A 20,259-nucleotide genomic window follows, 5' to 3' on the forward strand; every position below is an offset into this window, starting at 1 on the left:
CATCTTCCTTTCTTAAATCTTTGCTTCCTGTTATGCAGCATGCATCTGCCTTTCTTAAATCTTTGTTTCCTGCTATCCCTTTACTAAATTGTATTTCTGAGCACAGTGAGACTAGTACTTTGTAACATATTTGTATTCCTTTTAGTAAAAAGGCTCTTCTGTAAACTTCTTTTTGCCTTTGTGTCAGGGATTGTCTGCACTTTCTGTATTGTATGTTGTTAAGCATGCATTGTACATTTATGAGGATAGTACGTAATTACTGTTATGATCTGAAGCAACAGAAATTAGACATATGCAGCTTTTAAGAAAACAACTTTGCAAATCTAATTATGTAAAATATAACTTTCATATGTTAAGTTACATATTCACAAGTTACCTTTTTCATTATTCTTGGTGAGTACTTTTCATCATCTGATATGATCATATGGTGCCACCTTTTTCAGATTATGTAGCCCAACTCTTTGCCATCTGCTGTCAGTAAGAATGTCAAGGTAAATTACTTTCACCTAGATTTCAACTTATATTCTAGACATACTTTAGTATTTCTTCTTTCCCATCACACAGATTGATCGGAAAAGAGGGTAGTCTGTTCTGAAGTCCTATTCAGTTATTTTCTGTGTTCTGTTTAAACTGTGTTCACAGTTGAATAGAGGAATCTGGAGAGTTTTCTTTCAAGGCATCATTTTTTTCCCTCCTGTTATGGAATTTGCAGCAGACAAAACTTTAAAGAGTTTATAATATACAATTTTTTTCTCAGTGGACCCTTCTTTGTAGTAATTCACTAAAAGGAGAAGTCACTGATGAATGACAGTCTTAGAAATTACAACTTCCTTTTAGTACTCATTGAGTGATAGATGAACATCTTTTTGTCCTTTGAAAGCATAGTTTCTCTTCCAAGTATTGGTAAACGCTGTAGCGGTTCCAGAATTGGTATAGATGAGTGAACGCTGAGTTGTTAATGGAGCTCTTTGTTCTGCCTGAGTAATAAATTAATGATTTTGTAAGTACTGTGAACAAGTAAAATGCTAGGCAAGTAGTATATGTTTATTATTCTAATGTTATTTTATTGGCAGTGCTTTCTGCTGAATTTTATTTAGTCACGCCACTTTCCCATAGTTAGGTCATGATCTATTTAGAGTTGATTTGTCCTAACCATTTTGGTAGGATGTTGTTAGAATTTTTTTATTAAGTGGAACTAAGGGTACCAGGCAGATGTTGCTGTTATACAAATTATGCATAGGTCACATTTTGTTCTCTCTTATAACCCAGAAGACATATTTCATACTTCCCCCATCTGTGCTGTGCAAAACCAAACAAACATACCCCCCTCTCCCTCTCTCCGCAAACCAACACTAAAAGTATGAAATTTTGAGGAGAATAATTTTGTTTTTCATTTTTGCATAATTCTCAAGATTTGGAAATATTTTGGTGTAAAAAAACTTTAAGGGGCTCCTTTGCTGTGGCTGCCATAAGCTGAAATATGCACAAGATTTAAGTTTGCTTGTTTTTTTCTGAGCATTAAAAACAGAGTACTTGGCAAAATTTTTGTATGTGCCAGTCCTTTGTCTGTCTCTGATGTTACAAAGATGATGGCTGACAGGTGCTTCATACCTGCTCTATTTCACTTGCCGCATTTTAATGCACATTAAACTCCAGGGATTTTTTGCAATTACGATGACCATGTCAAGCTCTTTTACCTTTTAATTCTCTAAGCTGGATTTCACTGCATGTAACTGAAGGTTCTTAAACTGGGATCTTAGTCACCCTGGGATCCAGAGATGATTCAGGCCTTGTGTGATCTGAACTGCACTCTGAAGAGCAGTTTCTCTGTTCCTTCAATATAGAAGACAAATATTAACTAATTTGAGAGCTCACGTGTCTAACGTTAGATAAAATGAATCCTAAAAGCCTGGAAGAAGCCTAACTCTGTCCTGTTTCTCCATGCACCATCAGGCAAGCTCTTTTCAATGCATGCTAGTTTTTCCTTCTGTGCAGAGTAGATATGATTCTTCACCAGATGTCTGCTCAGACTCAAAAAAATAATTTCAGTGCTACCATGGTTTGCTGCTTGTGTAGTGACAGTTTCTTGCAGCAGAGCAAGTTCAAAGTAACTAACTAAAATCTGTACAATAACAATTGGATAGTTCCTCAAGCACACAGTATAAAGAAGTAAAAAACCAAGCAAGCAACCCCCGAGATTGACAAGAAAGATAGAGACTGATAGAGACCGATTCTTTTCATTGTATTAAACTATTAGATAGATTTCATCCTAGCTATAAGTTACTTCTAAAATAACTTAATTACTATGCAGAAGTTTCCACCCTTCCCTCTGAGTATCTGCTTTTGTTGACTTAAAGTTTTCTTGGGATCTAATTGGTTTGGTCAGTGAAGTCAACAGTTACATCTGTGAGCGGGTGATAGCAAGTTGGCTGTTGAATTAACTACAGCAGTGATGAGAGAAATCTTAAGCAGGAAATACGAGCGTGAAGTTTTTTATGTTGTCATGCATTTCTATGTTCACTACATCTCATTGATTTTATCAATGTTTCCTCTACAGAAATATGGAAATGTAAAGTTATGTATTTATTTAAGAATTGTGGATGAGTTCTGAATTTAATTATTTGAAATACTCATTAAGGAAACATTTTTTGCATGACTTTTGGAATTTTTTTGATGCTGACTTTTTTTTTTTTATACCAACTTTTGGCTAAAAAGTGCTAACAATGAAGAACCAGAGGAAATAGTAGAGAGTAATTGTTCAATTTATTAAAAGTTCAATGAGCTTTTGGATTTAAAAGAGAAACTGTTTTTCTCTGAATACATCTCAATACTTAAGCAATTTCTTCGAGAGTGATTTAAATTAAAAAGGTTTTTTGTAGAGTGTCAGAACACAGCAGAGCAACTTTGTAGAATATGCATGCTGATACAGTTATAGAACACTCTAAAGGAGTGCTTCCAGTCTAATTTCTGTAAAACTGTGGCACTTTGACATCTGCCAATCTCAGTAACACAAATGTTATTGCTTTGCAGCTAGCAGAAATGCCAACAAATACCACTGCTTAAAAATAAGTTTGTGTGAAGCTAACCTTTTTTTTAAGCTTTAGGGATAGAGGCTCTCAAACTTCATTTAATATTCCTATTTTTCAAAGATTAGATGGATATTAGCTAATTAGCTGTGGAATTTAATTATAACTTCTTTTAACTTTAACTTTCTTTTCTAGAGCTTCTTGTAGTGAAGAGGAAAAGGGGCAGACCAAAAGGGTCTACTAAGAAGTTTTGTGTGGATGAAGATGTGGCAGAAAATAACCCTGTTCCAAGTGAAGAAACTCTGCCTGGGACAGAAGAAGGACTGGAACTGTCTGAAGTCTCACCAGGCAGCTTGGAATGTAGGAAATGCAATCGGAAGTTCTCCAACACACGTCAGCTGAGGAAACATATCTGCATTATTGTTTTAAATGAAGGAGAGGAAGAAGGAGATGGAGGTAAGAAAACATCCAACAAAAATTTCTGAAGCATGTTGTGAAACAGTGTGTTTCCATCCTGTGACCTGATTGGTAACAACTTGTAATCCCCAGTGTTAATTTTAAATGGAATGGAATTATCCGTTTCTTTTAACACAAAAAGCATGTTGAAGCAAAACTGAGAAGAAAGACCAGATATTTTAATTTTTTTTAAAAAGGTCAAAATGTTTATTGCACTAATAATTATCTTAAACTCCCTGAAATGCTTCTTTTGCATAAGCAACTGTTTTGTTTTTCACAAAGAGGATTACAGTTTTCCAGTGAAAAGTGGTATGAGCCACATAGGTAAGTATCACACATAGGGTAGGATGGATGATCCTGTATAGGTGTTTCTGTCCTGTGACTTGGGAAACATGGATTCTGTCCTGTTCTTTTGATAGATTTGAAGACTGCTTTTCAGGATGTCACGGGGGGGATTTTAAAAATGAGAAAGAGAGGTTCGGATCGCTTAAAGAATCACCTCCAATTGTATTAGCAATAGAAAAATGATTTAATAGAAATTTGTATAAAAGTGCGACTTCACAGAATTTGTTGACAAGGTTCACTCTATTACTTAGTACATGGATGAAATGCACACAGGAAAATTAAATCAGAATCAAACTAAACTTATGTATATAGGAACTGAAAACATAATAGTGTAAAAGGAAATGTGGGAAAGGGTAAGGGAGACCCTCCTGTTGAGTCATGAGGTTCAGAGAAGACCCCCTTGCTTTCTAAACTCCTGTTGGAGTCTAGGTGCGGCTGGATCGACTCCTAGTCCCAGACTTGGACAACGGTTTATGTCTAATGGAGTAAAAGGGTAAGGGAAACCCTCCCGTTGAGTCACGAGGTTCAGAGAAGACCCCCTTGCTTTCTAAACTCCTGTTGGAGTCTAGGTGCGGCTGGATCAACTCCTAGTCCCAGACTTGGACAACGGTTTATATCTAAAGGGATCATAAGTATAATAGAAGCCTAAAATTCATTCACAGTTGCATAAACATAATGCCAGTAATTTAAGTATAAATTTGAAAGCATTATCTTATATCTTATACTTGCTATAACATACTTAATAGCTTATAATATACTTGCTGTAACTTACTTACTATAGACTATTCAGGTTAGTACACACGCATGCTTAAAGACACTAAGAGAAATACATGTAAGAGAACAAAAGAGAGTAAAAGAGAGAGAAAAAGAGGTATACCTGCCAAAAATTCCCCTCGAGGTCAGTGAAAATATTCCCACCGAATGCTTCGGCATTTGTCTCAACGGGCGAAGGGTCGAGCCTCAAGAAGCGAAGAGAATCAGCCCAGGTCGTGTCGGCTTTCAGCGACAGACCTCTGATTTTCGCAAACTGGAAGGTTTGTGAGCTCTGAGAGGCGTCCTGCTCAGAGGGAGATGCTGGTCACAGCCCGCTGCGGTCCAAGAGAGCTCAAAGGGCCTCACTCAGTAGCGCTGTTTATAGGTTTGGGCAATGATTGACTTTCGTCACTAACAAATTGCTAGAATCCCAGCTGCACTGGAAAATTCCGAGACTGTTGGAGAATAACTCAAAACATAGATACGGGATGCTCCAAGGTTGTCAGGGGAGGATTGTAATGTCTCAAGGTTGTTAGGAGAAAGAACTGGCTGCAGGTTGTTATGAGAACAGGCTATCTCTATTCCCATCCCCCGCCTCCGCCGGGCAGCAGGAGTCCTTGAGACGCACAGCATATCTCCCTGTCTTAGCTGTGTAAGAGTTCCTGGCACAGTCAAGGCTCGCTTAACTGCCTGACTCATTACACTTATGCTAAGGCCTAGCGAGCCTTCCTGAGTTTGTAAATCAGCCTGGAGAGGGGGAAGGAAATGCACCACCATCACACAGGATGGCTTGTTCTACTCTTTAAAAAATAATGCCAAACTCACTACTTCTATTTTACAAAACTTTATGTGAATGACTGTCTTTGGAGTATGAAAGTTCATTGTTTAAATTTAGCTTTAAGACTGATTTGAATATATTCAGCCTCTCAAAGTTTTAGAATAGAACAGAACAGAATAGAGTATTTTCAGTTGGAAGGGACCTACAATGATCATCTAGTCCAACTGCCCAACCACTTCAGGGCCGAACAAAAGTTAAAGCATGTTGTTAAGGGCATTGTCCAAATGCCTCTTAAACACTGACAGGCTTGGGGCATTGACCACCCCTCTAGGAAGCCTGTTTAAAAAGACAACAGTGAATATTCATTATGGAGTTGAGTGGAGTGGAATGGAATGGTCGAAGGGACCTAAAACGATCATCTAGTCCTACTGGCTATTTAACTTTGCTCAAAGGTGATAGTCATGTGCATACAAAGTAATCCATTTGTCCAAGTTATCTAACTTTATGTGAGTTTTGGGCAGATGAAACTTTTTTTTTTTTTTTTTTTAATTCTCTGGCAAAAGCAAACCAATCAAGCAAAGAAGTAAGTCATTCTTGAGGAGCAAATAACAAGGGCTTCCAGTTGTTGGTGACTAGTGCAGCTAGAACATCTCCAGCCCAGAAATTCCTACCTTGACTGCCAACTGTGAAGGTATTTGGGAGCTGTTTTTATTCTGAAGGTGTAATTCTTCCTTGGAATACATCTGGGAAATTCAGTCTTCAGCCATCTACTGACTACTGTCCCATCCCAGGAAAACTTTCACTTCTGGCTTTACCACGTGAACTGCTTTGTGACAACTTTTCAATTTTTCAATACGTAGGTGAAAGTAGCATGTGTATTATTATTATCCTTTCAGAAAATGTGATTACATTGAGTAGCTCAAAACCTTCTGAGGAGTGGACAAGAACAGTATGGTCTATGCCTAGGATTGTTTGTCATACTTGCATTGCTTTACCAGCTCGGAAAACACGGTCCTTAAAATTTGAGCTCTTGGATTTGAATTGTTATCGGACTCAATTTTCATTATGAAGAAGGTTTTGAGGATGATGGGTGAACCTTCTAAATGTGAACGAAGAAAGACTAACATTGAGAAGGCAAGCAAAGAAGGAAATTATAAATATTTTTTTATCTGCTCATGTAATTTAATGAGGACCTTTTCATAGTTTAAAAATTAAAAAAGAATACTTACCAAAATGCACCAAGATTCTTAGTTGTCAAAGTTGTTGACAGAGTCCCTGAACTAGAGGTTTCACCCATATCATTGGCAACTGAAAGCTGTTAAACTCATTAATTTATCTAAGTGGGTTACAAAGCTGTCTGCTTTTCTAGTTTTCAGTATGTTCTGTGTTAATGATTTTAAGAGTGTGACTACATAGTCTGTGAAATAGTGGTACTTCTGCTTGTTTCTTAAACTTGATGCTGCTCATTTCATTGAGTGCCATCTTACTTTATAACTCTGGGAAGTGGGCAACAATAATTCTGTATAACCTCTTGCATAAGGTTCATAATTTAGAAATCTATGTATTTGCATTTAGATTATTCTTATCCTGAGTCTTAAGTAACAGACTAACTAGACTATATGGAAATTGCTTATGCATCTGGTCAGTCTTATTCTTCTCAGCAATTCTGCTGTAACTGTTTTGAGATGGAGGACCTGAACTACAAGTGGTGTTCAAAACACAAGAGCATCCCTGGTTCATACCATGATTTTTTTTTTCCCCCTGTTTGTATTGGGTCTGCGTGGCAAGGTTTTGGTAGTGGGGGGACTACAGGGGTGGCTTCTGTGAGAAGCTTCTGGAAGCTTCCCCTATGTCCAACAGAGCCAATGCCAGCCGGCTCCAAGACGGACCTGCCACTGGCCAAGACCGAGCCCATCAGCGACAGTGGTAGTGCCTCTGGGATAATATGTATAAGAAGGGAAAAAGGTACTGTGCAACAGCAATTGCAGCTGGAGAGAGGAGTGAGAATATGTGAGAGAAACAGCCCTGCAGACCCCCAGGTCAGTGAAGAAGGAGGGGGAGGAGATGCTCCAGGTGCCGGAGCAGAGATTCCCCTGCAGCCCGTGGGGAAGACCCTGGTGAGGCAGGCTGTCCCCCTGCAGCCCAGGGAGGTCCACGGTGGAGCAGATCTCCACCTGCAGCCCGGGGAGGACCCCACGCCGGAGCAGGTGGATACCCGAAGGAGGCTGTGACCCCATGGGAAGCCCGTGCTGGAGCAGGCTCCTGGCAGGACCTGTGGCCCCGTGGAGAGAGGAGCCCACGCTGGAGCAGGTTTTCTGGCAGGACTTGTGACCCCGCGGGGGACCCACACTGGAGCAGTCTGTGCCTGAAGGACTGCAGCCCATGGAAGGGACCCACGCTGGAGCGGTGTGCTCCTGAAGAACTGCAGCCTGTGGAAGGGACCCACACTGGAGCAGTTCGTGAAGGACTGTCTCCCATGGGAGGGACCCCTTGGTGGAGCAGGGGAAGAGTGCAGAGTCCTCCCCCTGAGGAGGAAGGAGCGGCAGAGACAACGTGTGATGAACTGACCCCAACCCCCATTCCCTGTCCCCCTGTGCCACCGGGGGGAGGAGGTAGAGAGAACCGGGAGTGGAGTTAAACCCGGGAAGGGGGGAGGGGTGGTAGGAAGATGTTTTAAGATTTGGTTTTATTTCTCATTACCCTACTGTGGTTCGATTGGCAATAAATTAAGTTAATTTTTCCCAAGTCAAGTCTATTTTGACCGTGACGGTAATCGGTGAGTGATCTCTCCCTGTGTTTATCTCGATCCATGAGCCTTTTGTTATATTTTCTCTCCCCTGTCTAGCTGAGGCAGGGAGTGATAGAGCGGCTGCATGGTGCATAGTTGCTGGCTGGGGTTAAACCATGACACATACACAGATAGTGGTGTAGCTGTCTCAGCAGATAATACTGCAAGTATTACACCAGGTATTTATTTTGTGTGTGTGTTTTTGTGTGTATATAATGTCCAACAAATAGTTCAGTTACTTGAGCAGAATATGGTTGATACCAACGTTTTCTAGTGTAAACTAGCCCTGAGACAAAAACTTCTTGAAATCACTCTTAATTTGGTGTATACGAGAAAAGGAGTACTTAAACTTCTAATTTGATGAGATTTCTCCGTTGCTGAAGTACTTGGATCTAGATGGAGAATTTTATTGAGGGTCTTTGAACCTTCCAGAGTTACAATATCTTCTCTAGCACTTCAGACACGCTAGTTTGGAGTAGATGGCTAAAAATCATAAGGAGCTTGGACTGCAAGTTCTTCTCCCTTAGTCTTTGACCTCGTACCTAATACATATGGGTTATTTTTTTCCCCCTTTTTATCCATGTCTTTCCAACTTGAAATTACTTTAATGTGTTTTTCTAATGCTTCTGGGATTTTTCTGTAGTGTTTTTTTACTACTTTCTCATGTTTTTCATTTCTTGCAAAGTTTGGCACTGTATGGACATCTGATTAATAATCAAGTATGTTTTCACTTTGTGCAGGGTCTGGCCAGGATGGCGTTGATTTTCTTTGTAGCAGCTCGTATGATGTGGTGTTTTAGATCTGTGACCAAAATAATATTAATAACACACTAATGTTTTAGCTATTGCTAAAATATGCTAAATATATAAATGTTAAGAATATGCATACTGATATTCTGTGTGATATTCTTTATTGAGAGAAACACAATATACGTTTTGAGCTGAAGTTGAAATATTAGGAAAGGTTTTGAAGTAATAAAGTGTTTTGCTGTCTTTTATAGATCCACAAGGGAAGCGTTTGAAATTACATGACATTTGAAATTACAATGAATAAATCTCTATGAAACTGCAGTATGTATTGGTCAGAGGAATAACTGGTGGATGTAATAGGCCTCTGCTGTTCTTTGCTTCTGTGGTTAGTGATCCACATTGACCTCTCAGAGATCAGTGTCTCACTGATAGTTCTCCCACTCTTTCAGGAATCACCAAGCCTTTCTGGTCACTGACATCTTCTGTGCATCTAATTTAATCCTTTGATGGGTAATGATTGCCTTCACCTTGTGGGTCCATTCACTAAAACAGTAAGAAAAAAGTGTTAATGTTTTGCACAGAATTAAAAAAATGTCCATTGTGCTTAGAAATCCCCCAGGTACATGGGTTTTTTTTAATAGAGAGCTTACTTGCCTAAGAAAGTTGCTGTGATTTAAGCAGAGCTGTGAATACACCTATTTCTGTTTTTATTTGGTTAAACCAAATTGACAGTTTCAGCTAATGATTTGGATCTGGCACTTTTGGCCTTAGTTTAAAATGGTTTTTGCCATCAGCTGGATTCTAATTTAAATGAATTCTTTCTATGAGTAGTATGTCAGTCTCTGCAGGAGAAGCGATTGCACGTGTTCATTTTGCATGGCCAGTTTACTTCTTTTTTTCAAGCTGCTCTCTTGCCACTATGAAATACCAGCATCTTTTAGGGGATAAAAAATAGTAATTTGAATGAAGAATAGTTTAAAAACATGCCAATTAAGGATGTGTAGCTGAACCTGCAAAATGTCATACATCCAATTACGAATGCAGAGAGCAGTACCTTCAATTAATGACTCAAATAGAATCATGGGACAGATGAACAATCTAGCTCGATGGGACTCTGAAAGCAGTGATTCATTCAGAGTGGACAGTAGCTTTACTTGTCAACACAGACACCACCATTTCTTAAACGTGTTAGAAGGCGCAGGCACAGCGTTGTATTTCTTGCACAAACAGAGGCAGGCATTTAAAATGCCTGTTGCTAGATAGGGGAGGTCAGTTTATTTGTCTGGTGAGTTGAAGTGCCAGCTGACAAAGTGCTAAGCTGACTGCTTAGCAAGGGGGATGCAAAGTGAGGCATTTTGTCTAAATAAATCTGTTTAGGAGCAAGCAAAGACCCTTACCGCTTGGAGAAACTTTGCATAGCTATTCTGAGTTGCATATACTCCATTTTCTCATAAATCATCTTAAAATCACTTATGAGTGTTCCTTTATAATACAAGAATTGTATTATACAGGGGAATTGTCCTAGTTGTGAGAGACAAAACACTTATTTTGACACTCACAAAGTTAAGTAAGACAACTAAATTACTGATGAGATGTTCCCATATTATGGAGAGGCTGTTTGAGCCCTGTGGTCAAAGTTGAAGCTCTTCTTTTTCATTAAAACATGCTTTTGTCTCCCTCTTAATCCCTTCCTAAAGCACACCTTCTAGTTCAGGGTTTTTTTTTTTTTGTGTAGAGAGAGTTCAGGAAGAAGGCAGCTGTCATTGAGAGTTAAATTTTTTTTTGGTTTGGTGATTTGATGGGGAGCGTTGGTTTGGGGTTTTTTTAAAAGTCTTTTTCAGGTTACACACAGACTATGATATAGTTATGTTTGTAGCAAAAAGTATTGGCAATGTGTGAAGCCCCAGCTCCTTATCAACAGATCGTTTCTGCAAGATGCTTGTTCCTCTGAGAAAGGGGAAGAATGGGGTTACTGCCATCAACATGCATCAGATTAGTGAATAAATTCTAATGTTTAAATATCAGAACTTGACTTGACCACTCTGTAGAGAGGAGACTTTTTTTTTCCCGTGTATTATGTGAGTTTTGAGAATGTTCATACAAATATTCAGCACCAGTTGAAGATACACGATCAGCATATCAGTTGAATTTTCTTGCTTGCCTGTTTTTGGCCAATATATGTGTGGGCTTTTTGTGTGTTAACGGAATTTGCATGACACTCAGTACCTTCCTCACATCTTTGCAGGTACTGTATGTAGTCCTCCTGTTAGCTGCTGGATGTTCTCAGCTCATATTGGGAAGATGGAAGTTGAGATTCAGTCCTTCATTTGAAGGAATTACCAGCTTTGGGTTTCTTAAGAAAATATTTTCACATGGTCATAATCTTCATATTTAGTGCTTGGCATCTGTGTACAAGGTTTCTATGAATATGAAATAGCAACATTTTAATGAAATATTTTTATGTTGCAGTTCTGTATGTTTTTTTTAAATCTTTTTTAATAGCATTTTTGGAGTTCTGTTTTGAAAGCAGGGAGTCACAGTCAGCTATATTTATTGTAACACGTCTGTTCTTTTCCACAGCTTTTACCCTTAGTCAAACTGAAGGAACTAGCAAACTGATCTGCCTGATAGAGGCACATTAGGAAAGAAAACCAGCATGAAACATATGTTAGCTTGTTACTGTGGTAATAGTTATTCATTAGTGTGGGTCACTAACAAACTTCAGTCTGTGGTTCATTCTTTTTTTCCTTTTCTATTTTTTAGTACAATTCCAATATTCAAAAGTTAATAGAGTTACAGGTTAACATGAAAAGGCAGTAAAATGTTTTTGTGGTTTAGTTTCAACCACTTTATTTCCTGATTAAACTGACTAACTCTTACTTTGTAATGGTTAGAAAGGAGGATTTAAGAATAGGGTTCTTGGATTCTATTCATATGCCTACTAGGAATTAATTATGTGATCCCAAGCAAAATGGAGAAAATGCTGTTGTCCTCCTCACAGCTTTCCTTTCAATCTATGGTTCTGGATTTCTTTTAGCTAAAACATGCAAAAAATGAGAGTTTTGTCCACAGGTATATCAAATCTTCCCCCCCCACGCCCCACCGCCATCACTAACTCTTAGTGTCCACTGAACAAAAGCAGAGTAATTAACCCAATTAATTTTTGTATTTGTTGTTTAACAGTATGTGAAGTGCCTCAGGGGAACACAATTTAATAAGCAGCTTACATTTTTTGTGTATTCTGATTCTTTTTGAGAAGACTTTCTTCTGTTGGTGGCCTGGTCCTGCTGTGAAATTTGTGACTACTCATTTTATTGTTGATAATAAACTAACAGAGGCTGTTTCATGAAGGAAATGTGGAAAAATGTGTTTGTTTCCTCCCACCCCTGTTCATCACACCAAAAGAAAACACTGCACAAACAGTTTCTGGTTGAAGGGGATATTTCTTTATATTCAAGTATCCCTTTGAAGTATTGCAGAGAAATGGTGTTAGAATTACATGATTTCAACATCACTAATTCACAACTATACTGAGGAGTTAAATCGGGACATAATGAGACCCTTTATACCTATAAAGCAGCAATATTTTCCAAAATCATAGAAATCTACAGAGAAAAAGGTAGTTGAGAAGAGGCATATGTCAAGGAATTTATCTGATGAAATTGGAGAAATCATTAGCAGGCTCTGAAAAGCAGGGGGCTCTCAAGACAGAGCATAATTTTCTATAATCTAGAAACTGGAAGCTGGGGCAAAAACATTGCTAACATGACTCCACAGAAAGATGACTTGCTTAACTATGTGTGAATTCAGTTTGCTATGTGGTTGTTGCTCATTCTAGGTATTGTAAAAATGAATTTCAGATTTACAGATTAGCATCAAGTCATTAACAGTTGTCAGCATACACATTTCTGCCTCAGTATGTCTGAGAAATCTAAACTAACTCCTATATACCTTGTTTCCTTCTGGTGGTGTATGTAGTAAAGAGCTTGCAGTTTATCCAGGTGGTAGTTAAATGCTCAGTCCTAGCTATGCTACTTTAGTTTGTGCTTGTGTCCTGCATTTTTTCAAGGAACAGTCAGCACTCTTTAACCCTTTGTTCCATTAAGGTGAGATCATGGGAGACAGACTTATTTGAATCTCAGCTGAATATTAACAAAATGTTACTGAAATTAAAACAGAGCCATTTCCATGTAGCATATCTTTCCACTGCTTTTGCTATTTGTATGTCATAAACAACTGTAGACACACTACAGCTTTCCTGTTACTGATTTTTATGTATAGATTGTTTCCCTATCTCAATAGAGCAGCTACAGCATGTTATGAATATACATTGAATGACTTATTCTGGAGATTGAGTCAGCTGCTTTAGATTCAGGGGAAAAAAGGAGAAAAAAGAAATTTACTAGCTTCATTTATAATTTTCTTCCATCAATTTTTGCTTTCGTTACTCATTACCTCTGGAATGTTTGCATAATGCCTTAATTTGCCAAGTTTGTTTTCTCTACCCTGCATGTTCTACCACTTCATCTAATATAAAGAAATTTTGTTGGTATAAACTTGCAGCCCTCTGTTTTTATTTTGTATGCTGCTAATTCCTCATATATAAGCATTTTTATTATGTGTTTTTAGAATTTTAGTGAGGAATTCCTCATTTGCTTTAAGGAAGAAATAGCTTCAAGGAACAACTTAGCTGATTACTGATTATTCATTCTTATTTCAGATGAGTGTTTTGAATACAACTATTGAGTTGCTTTCTAGTTAATGGGTCTGAAGGTTATCCAACTTAAGAGGCTGAAGACATTCTGAACAGCAACAGGGAATGATTTAGAAGTGCATGCCTTCAAAGTGAAGAAGTGCAGGCCTTCAAAATGTCAGGAGATAGGTTGAACCAAAGAACTGTTTTGAACCTTAATTCTTTTTGAATCGACACTGAAAAAGTATGTTTCTGGCTGTTGATTCACAATAACAGTAGGGGAAAAAAAGCCTAATCCAGAGAGACTGTTGGAAGACTTTCCATTAAATAAAACCGATAATGAATCCAGTACTAGGAGAAATAATCCTAAAATCATCCGAACAATTACATATGGAAAGGAGAAAAATAATTTATTCATTAATGATGGAATCATAAATTCTACAAAGTTTGTAGAATTTTCACAAAAATCCACAATAACATCAAGAGAACTTAGAGACACAAATGTTTCTGAGAGTACATTTTTTAAATTTTGATTTTTTTCTTTATGTTGTGGTTTAACCCCAGCCAGCAACTAAGCACCAGGCAGCCACTCACTCACTTCCCACCCACCCAGTGGGATGGGGGAGAAAATTGGAAGGAAAAAGGTAAAACTTGTGGGTTAAGATAAGAACAGTTTAATAGAACAGAAAGGAAGAAAATAATAATGGTAATGATAATAATAACAATAATAAAATGACAAGAATAATAATAAAAGAATTGGAATATACAAACCAAGTGATGCACAATGCAATTGCTCACCACTTGCCAACTGATCCCCAGTTAGTTCCTGAGCAGTGATCTGCCCCTCTGGGCCAACTTCCCCCAGTTTATATGCTAGGCACGATGTCATATGGTATGGAATATTTTTTTGGCCAGTTTGGGTCAGCTGCCCTGGCTGTGTCCCCTCCCAACTTCTTGTGCCCCTCCAGCCTTCTTGCTGGCTGGGCATAAGAAGCTGAAAAATCCTTGACTTAGTGTAAACGCTACTTAGCAACAACTGAAAACATCAGTGTGTTATCAACATTCTTCTCATACTGAACCCAAAACATAACACTATACCAGCTACTAGAAAGAAAATTAACTCTATCCCAGCCAAAATCAGAAGTCCACTCCTTATTCTGTACCATTTATTTCATGCTCAGGTCCCATATTTTCCAGTACCTCCTAATCAATCACCAGCACCTTTTCCATCCTTTGAGATAGATATAGATAGATGTATACACGCAGATATCATTCCCTTAGTCTGGGGGCCATATCTATGAAATGGTCGTTGAGTTCATTTGGTTCATGACTTTGGGCTCTATCTGTCATACCAATCTTTCTGGGCAGGAGGGATGGTGTGAAGTCTTCTCAGTCGGCAGAGCAGGATTGGGCTTCAGTGCAGTGCGGTGGGAAGGTGACATTGGGCACAACAGGAGGAAGGTGTGTAGTGTTGGATTGTTGCATGCTGAAGTCAGTTCTGGTTCCATCACTACTGCACTTTGCTCAGTTTTATCAAAGTTCATTCTTGCTTGATCCAAGTGATTCTTACTGTAATACCATTCATATAGCCTGTAACAACTATAGTGATGATAACATACAGTGGCAGGGTTATATAGCAACTGACATTATACAATTTAATTCATTGGCTATTCTCACCTAAAATCAAATCCCCTTAAGGCATGCATCCGACTTCCCCATCCTTTCACATCACCCACCAAATGCACCCAGGTCCTTGAGCAGAAGCAATCCCATGAATGGGTTTGCCTTTGCCTGAGGCAGGAGTAACCCAGACTGTTTTCCCTAATATATTTTTCATGTGCACTACAGGGACTTTATCCCCTTCTACAGTATGTAAAAGTTCTCATTGGGCAGGGCCAGCTTGATTGGCAGATCCTTTGGTGTTGACTAACGAGGTGGCTTTTGCTAAATGTGTGTCCCAATGTTTGAAGGTTCCACCTCCCATTGTTCTCAATGGAGTCTTTAACAGCCCACTGTATCGTTCAGTTTTCCCAGAGGCTGGTGCGTGATAGGGGATGCGATATACCCACTCAATGCCATGCTCTTTGGCCCAGGTGTCTATGAGGTTGTTTCAGAAATGAGTCCCGTTGTCTGACTGAATTCTTTCTGGGGTGCTCTGTCGCCATAAAACTTGCTTTTCAAGGCCCAGGACAGTGTTCCGGGCAGTGGCATGGGGCACAGGATATGTTTCCAGCCATCCGGTGGTTGCTTCCACCATTGTAAGCACATGGCGCTTGCCTTGGCAGGTTTGTGGGAGTGAGATATAGTCAATCTGCCAGGCCTCGCCATATTTATATTTCAGCTATCGCTCTCCATACCACAGAGGCTTTAACCACTTGGCTTGCTTGATTGCACCACGTTTCACATTCATGGATAAATTGTGCAATAGCGTCCGTGGTGAAGTCCACCCTTCGATCGCAAGCCCATCTATATGTTGCATCTCTATCCTGATAGCCTGAGGTGTCTGTCTTGGGCCCACCGAGCTATAAATAATTCACCCTTATGTTGCCAGTCCAGATCCACCTGAGCCACTTCAATCTTGGCGGCCCGATCCACCTGCTGGTTGTTTTAATGTTCTCCAGTGGCCCAGCTCTTGGGTGCGTGAGCATCTACATGATGTACTTTTACAACCAGGTTGTCTACCCAGACAGCAATATCTAGCCACAGTGTGGCAGCCCAGATGGGTTTACATCTGCGTTGCCAGTTGCTCTGCTTCCATTGCTGTAAGCACCCGCACAGGGCATTTGCCACCATCCGTGAGTCAATATAGAGATAGAGCACTGGTCGCTTTTCTCAGTCAGCAATATCTAATGCTAGCTGGATGGCTATCACCTCTGCAAACTGACTGGATTCACCTTCTCCTTCAGCAGTTTTTGTGATTTGTCGTATAGGACTCTGTTTTGGGTTTCTGTGGCAGGGTTTTTGGTAGCAGGGGAGAGGCCACAGGGGTGGCTCCTGGGAGAAGCTACTAGAAGCTTCCTTGGCTCCAAGTTGGACCCACCTCTGGCCAAGGCCGAGCCCATCAGTGACAGTGGTAGCGCCTTTGGGAGAACAGATTTAAGAAGGGGAACCTGCAGTGAGTAGGGGGATTGGAATGTGAGAGGAACCCCTCTGCAGATCCCGAGGTCAGGGGAGGAGGTGCGCCAGAGGAGGGGATGCCCCTGCAGCCCGTGGTGAGATGGCAGGCTGTCCCCCCCCAGCCCATGGAGGGCAGCGGGGGAGCAGATGCCCACCTGCAGCCCATGAAGGAGCCCACACTGGAGCAGGGGGATGCCCCCCAAGATGGCTGTGACGCGATGGGAAAGCCTGCACTGGAGCAGCCTGTGCCTGAAGGACTGCAGCCTGTGGGAAGGACTCACATTGGAGCAGTTCATGAAGGACTGCAGCCTGTGGGAAGGACCCATGTTGGAGAAGTTCATGAAGGACTGTCTCCCATGGGAGGGACCCCACGCTGGAGCAGGGGAAGAGTGAGGAGTCCTCCCCCTGAGGAGGAAGGAGCGGCAGAGACAGCGTGTGATGAACTGACCCCAAACCCCATTCCCTGTTCCCCTGCGCCGTGGGGGAGAGGAGGGAGAGAGAACCGGGAGTGGAGTTGAGCCGGGAAGGAGGGAGGGGTGGGGGAAGGTGTTCTAGGGTTTGGTTTTACTTTTCATTATCCTTGTTTGGATTTAATTTGTAGTGTAAATTAAATTGATTTTGTTTCTTCCCCAAGTTGAGCCTGTGTTTTGCCCATGACCATAAGTGGTGGGTGATCCCTCCCTGTCCTTGTCTCGACCCACGAGCTTTTCTTTATATTTTCTCCTCCTCATCCCACCGTGACAGGGAGGAGTGAGTGAGTGGCTTCGTGGTGCTTTGTTGCCAGCTGGGCTTAAACCACGACAGACTCCATACAGCAACCTTCCACCTCCGATGTTTCCCCACAATGCGACAAGACCCGTCAGTAAACAGGGCATATTGCCTCTCATTTTCTGACAGTTTATTATACACTGGGGCCTCTTCAGCATAAGTCATCTCCTCCTCTGGCAGTATTCCGAAATTGTTGCCTTCTGGCCAGTCTGTGATCACTTCCAAAATTCCTGGATGACTGGGGTTTTCTGTGAGCCCGTTGTGTGATCAGTGCGACCCGCTTACTCCACGTGGCATCAGTTGCATGATGTGTAGAGGAGGCCCTCCCTTTGTACATCCATCCCAGCACTGGCAGTTGGGGTGTAAGAGGAGCTGTGTTTCAGTACCAGCCACTTCTGAGGCAGCTCAAAGCCCTTCATATGCTGCCAATATGTCTTTTTCTGTTGGAGTATAGCGGGCCTCAGATCCTCTGTATCCTTGACTCCAAAACCCCAGGGGTCGGCCTCGGGTGTCCCCCAGTGCTTTTTGCCAGGGACTCCAGGTAGGGCCATTCTCCCTAGCTGCAGTGTAGAGCACATTTTTAACGTCTTGTCCTGCCTGGACTGGCCCAAGGGCTACTGCATGAACAATTTCCCATTTCATTTGTTCAAATGCTTGCTGCTCAGGGCCCCATTAGAAATTGTTCTTCTTCTGGGTCACTTGACAGAGAGGGCTTACAATCAGACTGTAAATTGGAATATGCATTCTCCAAAAACCTAGAACATGTAGTGTTTCCTTTTTATTAGTAGGTGAAGACACAGCTGCTATTTTGTTGATCACATCCATTGGGATCTGACAATGTCGATCTTGCTATTTTATTCCAAAAAAATGGATCTCCTGTGCAGGTCCCTTGACCTTAACTTTCTTTTATGGCAAGCCCAGCTTTCAGAAGGATTTGGATTATTTTCTGCCCTTTCTCAAAAACTTTTTCTGCTGTGTTGCCCCATATGATGATGTCATCAATGCATTGCAGTTGTTCCGGAGCTTCATCCTTCTCCATTGCAGTCTGGATTAGTCCATGGCAAATGGTGGGGCTGTGTTTCCACCCCTGGGGCAGTCAATTCCAGGTGTACTGGATGGCCCTCCAAGTGAAAGCAAACTGTGGCCAGCACTCTGCAGCCAAAGGGGTTGAGAAAAACACATTAGTGATATCGGTTGTGGCGTACCACTTGGCTGCCTTTGACTCTAGTTCGTGTTGAAGTTCTAGCATGTCTAGCACGGCAGCACTCAGTGGCGGTGTGACTTCATGTGGGCTGTGATAGTCAACTGTTAGTCTCCACTCTCCCTTAGACCTTCACACTGGCCATATGGGACTGTTAAAAAGTGAACGAGTTTTGCTGATCACTCCTTGGCTCTCCAGTTGACAAATCAGCTTATGGATGGGCATCAGGCAGTCTCAGTTGGTGCGATATTGCCGTTGGTGCACCGTTATGGTAGCGATTGGCACCCCTTGTTCTTTGACCCTCAACAACCCCACAGCAGAATGCTCCTCCAAAAGACCAGGCAAGGTAGACAGCTGTTTAATTTCCTCTGCCTCCAAGGCAGCTATACCAAAAGCCCACCAGTACCCTTTTCGGTCCTTGAAATACCTTCTCCTGAGACAGTCTATGCCAAAGATGCACGGAGCCTCTGGGCCAGTCACAACGGGGTGCTTTTGCCACTCACTCCCAGTTAGGCTTACTTTGGCCTCCAATAGTTAACTGTTGGGATCCCCCTGTCACACCAGAAATACAGGTGGGTTCTGCCCCTTTATATCTTGATGGCGTTAGGGTACAGTGTGCACTGGTGTCCACTAGAGCCTTATACTCCTGTGGGTGTGATGCGCCAGGACATCGAATCCACACAGTCCAATAAACTCGGTTATCCCTTTCCTTCACCTGGCTGGAGGCAGGGCCCTTCTAATTCTGGTCAGAGTGTCCATTACCGACTTCTTGTAAAACTGACTTAGAAGTCCCTTCAAGAGGATCAGAAGTAAGATCAGCCCTTCTACTTTGTTTGGAAACTGGAGCAGCATTTTTCCTGGAAGAATCCTTTTTTGTGGTTGTTTTTCCTGGCAACTCATGTACCTGTGCATCTAGGACCAAGGTAGGTTTTCCATCCCATTTCCTCATGCGCTCTCTGTGGTCACATAGGTAAAATCACAGGGCACGTCATGGTGTGTACCTTTTATATTCTCGCTCTTGGGCAGAGGAACGCTCACTCCTAATAGCTGAGACATTGGTCTGTACAGGTGAGGAGTAGGACATATCCTCTTTGAATTGCTGGATATCCTGGGACAGCTTCTCCACAGCTGAAATGCAGGCTTGTATGGAGGAAGAGAGATTTTCCTTGTATTGCTGGAGTTGGCCAGCCACTTCATCCACCGTAGGTGCCTCTTTGTCTTTCCAGGTCAGTATTGCCAGTGCGTTGGCATATGGCAATGGTGTGTTCCGTACAAACCTCTGCCACATTGGTCGTGTGCATTGGACTTTATCTGGATCTTTGGGTAATTGTGCGTTGTCTGGCTCATAATAAATCATCTCTAGCATGGCTCATTACCCCAGATATTGGATACCTCTCCATGGTGGTCTACTTGCCTGGGTGACATATAGTATCTTCCTTGAAGGAGGACCTTTCCTTCACGCTTGACAGGAGTCGCCTCCACAGGCTGAGGGCTTGTGTTGCTTTTCCAATTGCCTTGTCAATGCCACCTTCCCTGAAAGTGATCCCAGCTGCTTGGCTTCCCTACCTGCTAATTCCAGGCTACT

The 20,259-nt window shown here is 41.4% G+C and overlaps 1 protein-coding gene across 5 annotated transcripts in view; it reads left to right on the plus strand.

Moving 5' to 3' along the window:
- ZFAT (zinc finger and AT-hook domain containing) overlaps positions 1–20,259 on the plus strand; it is a 102,138-nt gene that overhangs the window by 15,207 nt on the left and 66,672 nt on the right. For all 5 annotated transcript variants that reach the window (XR_003923007.2, XM_030011716.1, XM_030011715.2 and 2 more), the window contains exon 3: positions 3,222–3,482. Coding sequence is in view for 4 of the 5 variants with exons in the window: in XM_030011716.1 (XP_029867576.1) it covers positions 3,222–3,482 (261 nt within the window). In the remaining variant the exon portion in view is untranslated. The remainder of the gene's footprint in view (positions 1–3,221; positions 3,483–20,259) is intronic.

Source organism: Aquila chrysaetos, chromosome 4 (assembly GCF_900496995.4).
Source record: "Aquila chrysaetos chrysaetos chromosome 4, bAquChr1.4, whole genome shotgun sequence".
NCBI lineage: Eukaryota > Metazoa > Chordata > Aves > Accipitriformes > Accipitridae > Aquila > Aquila chrysaetos.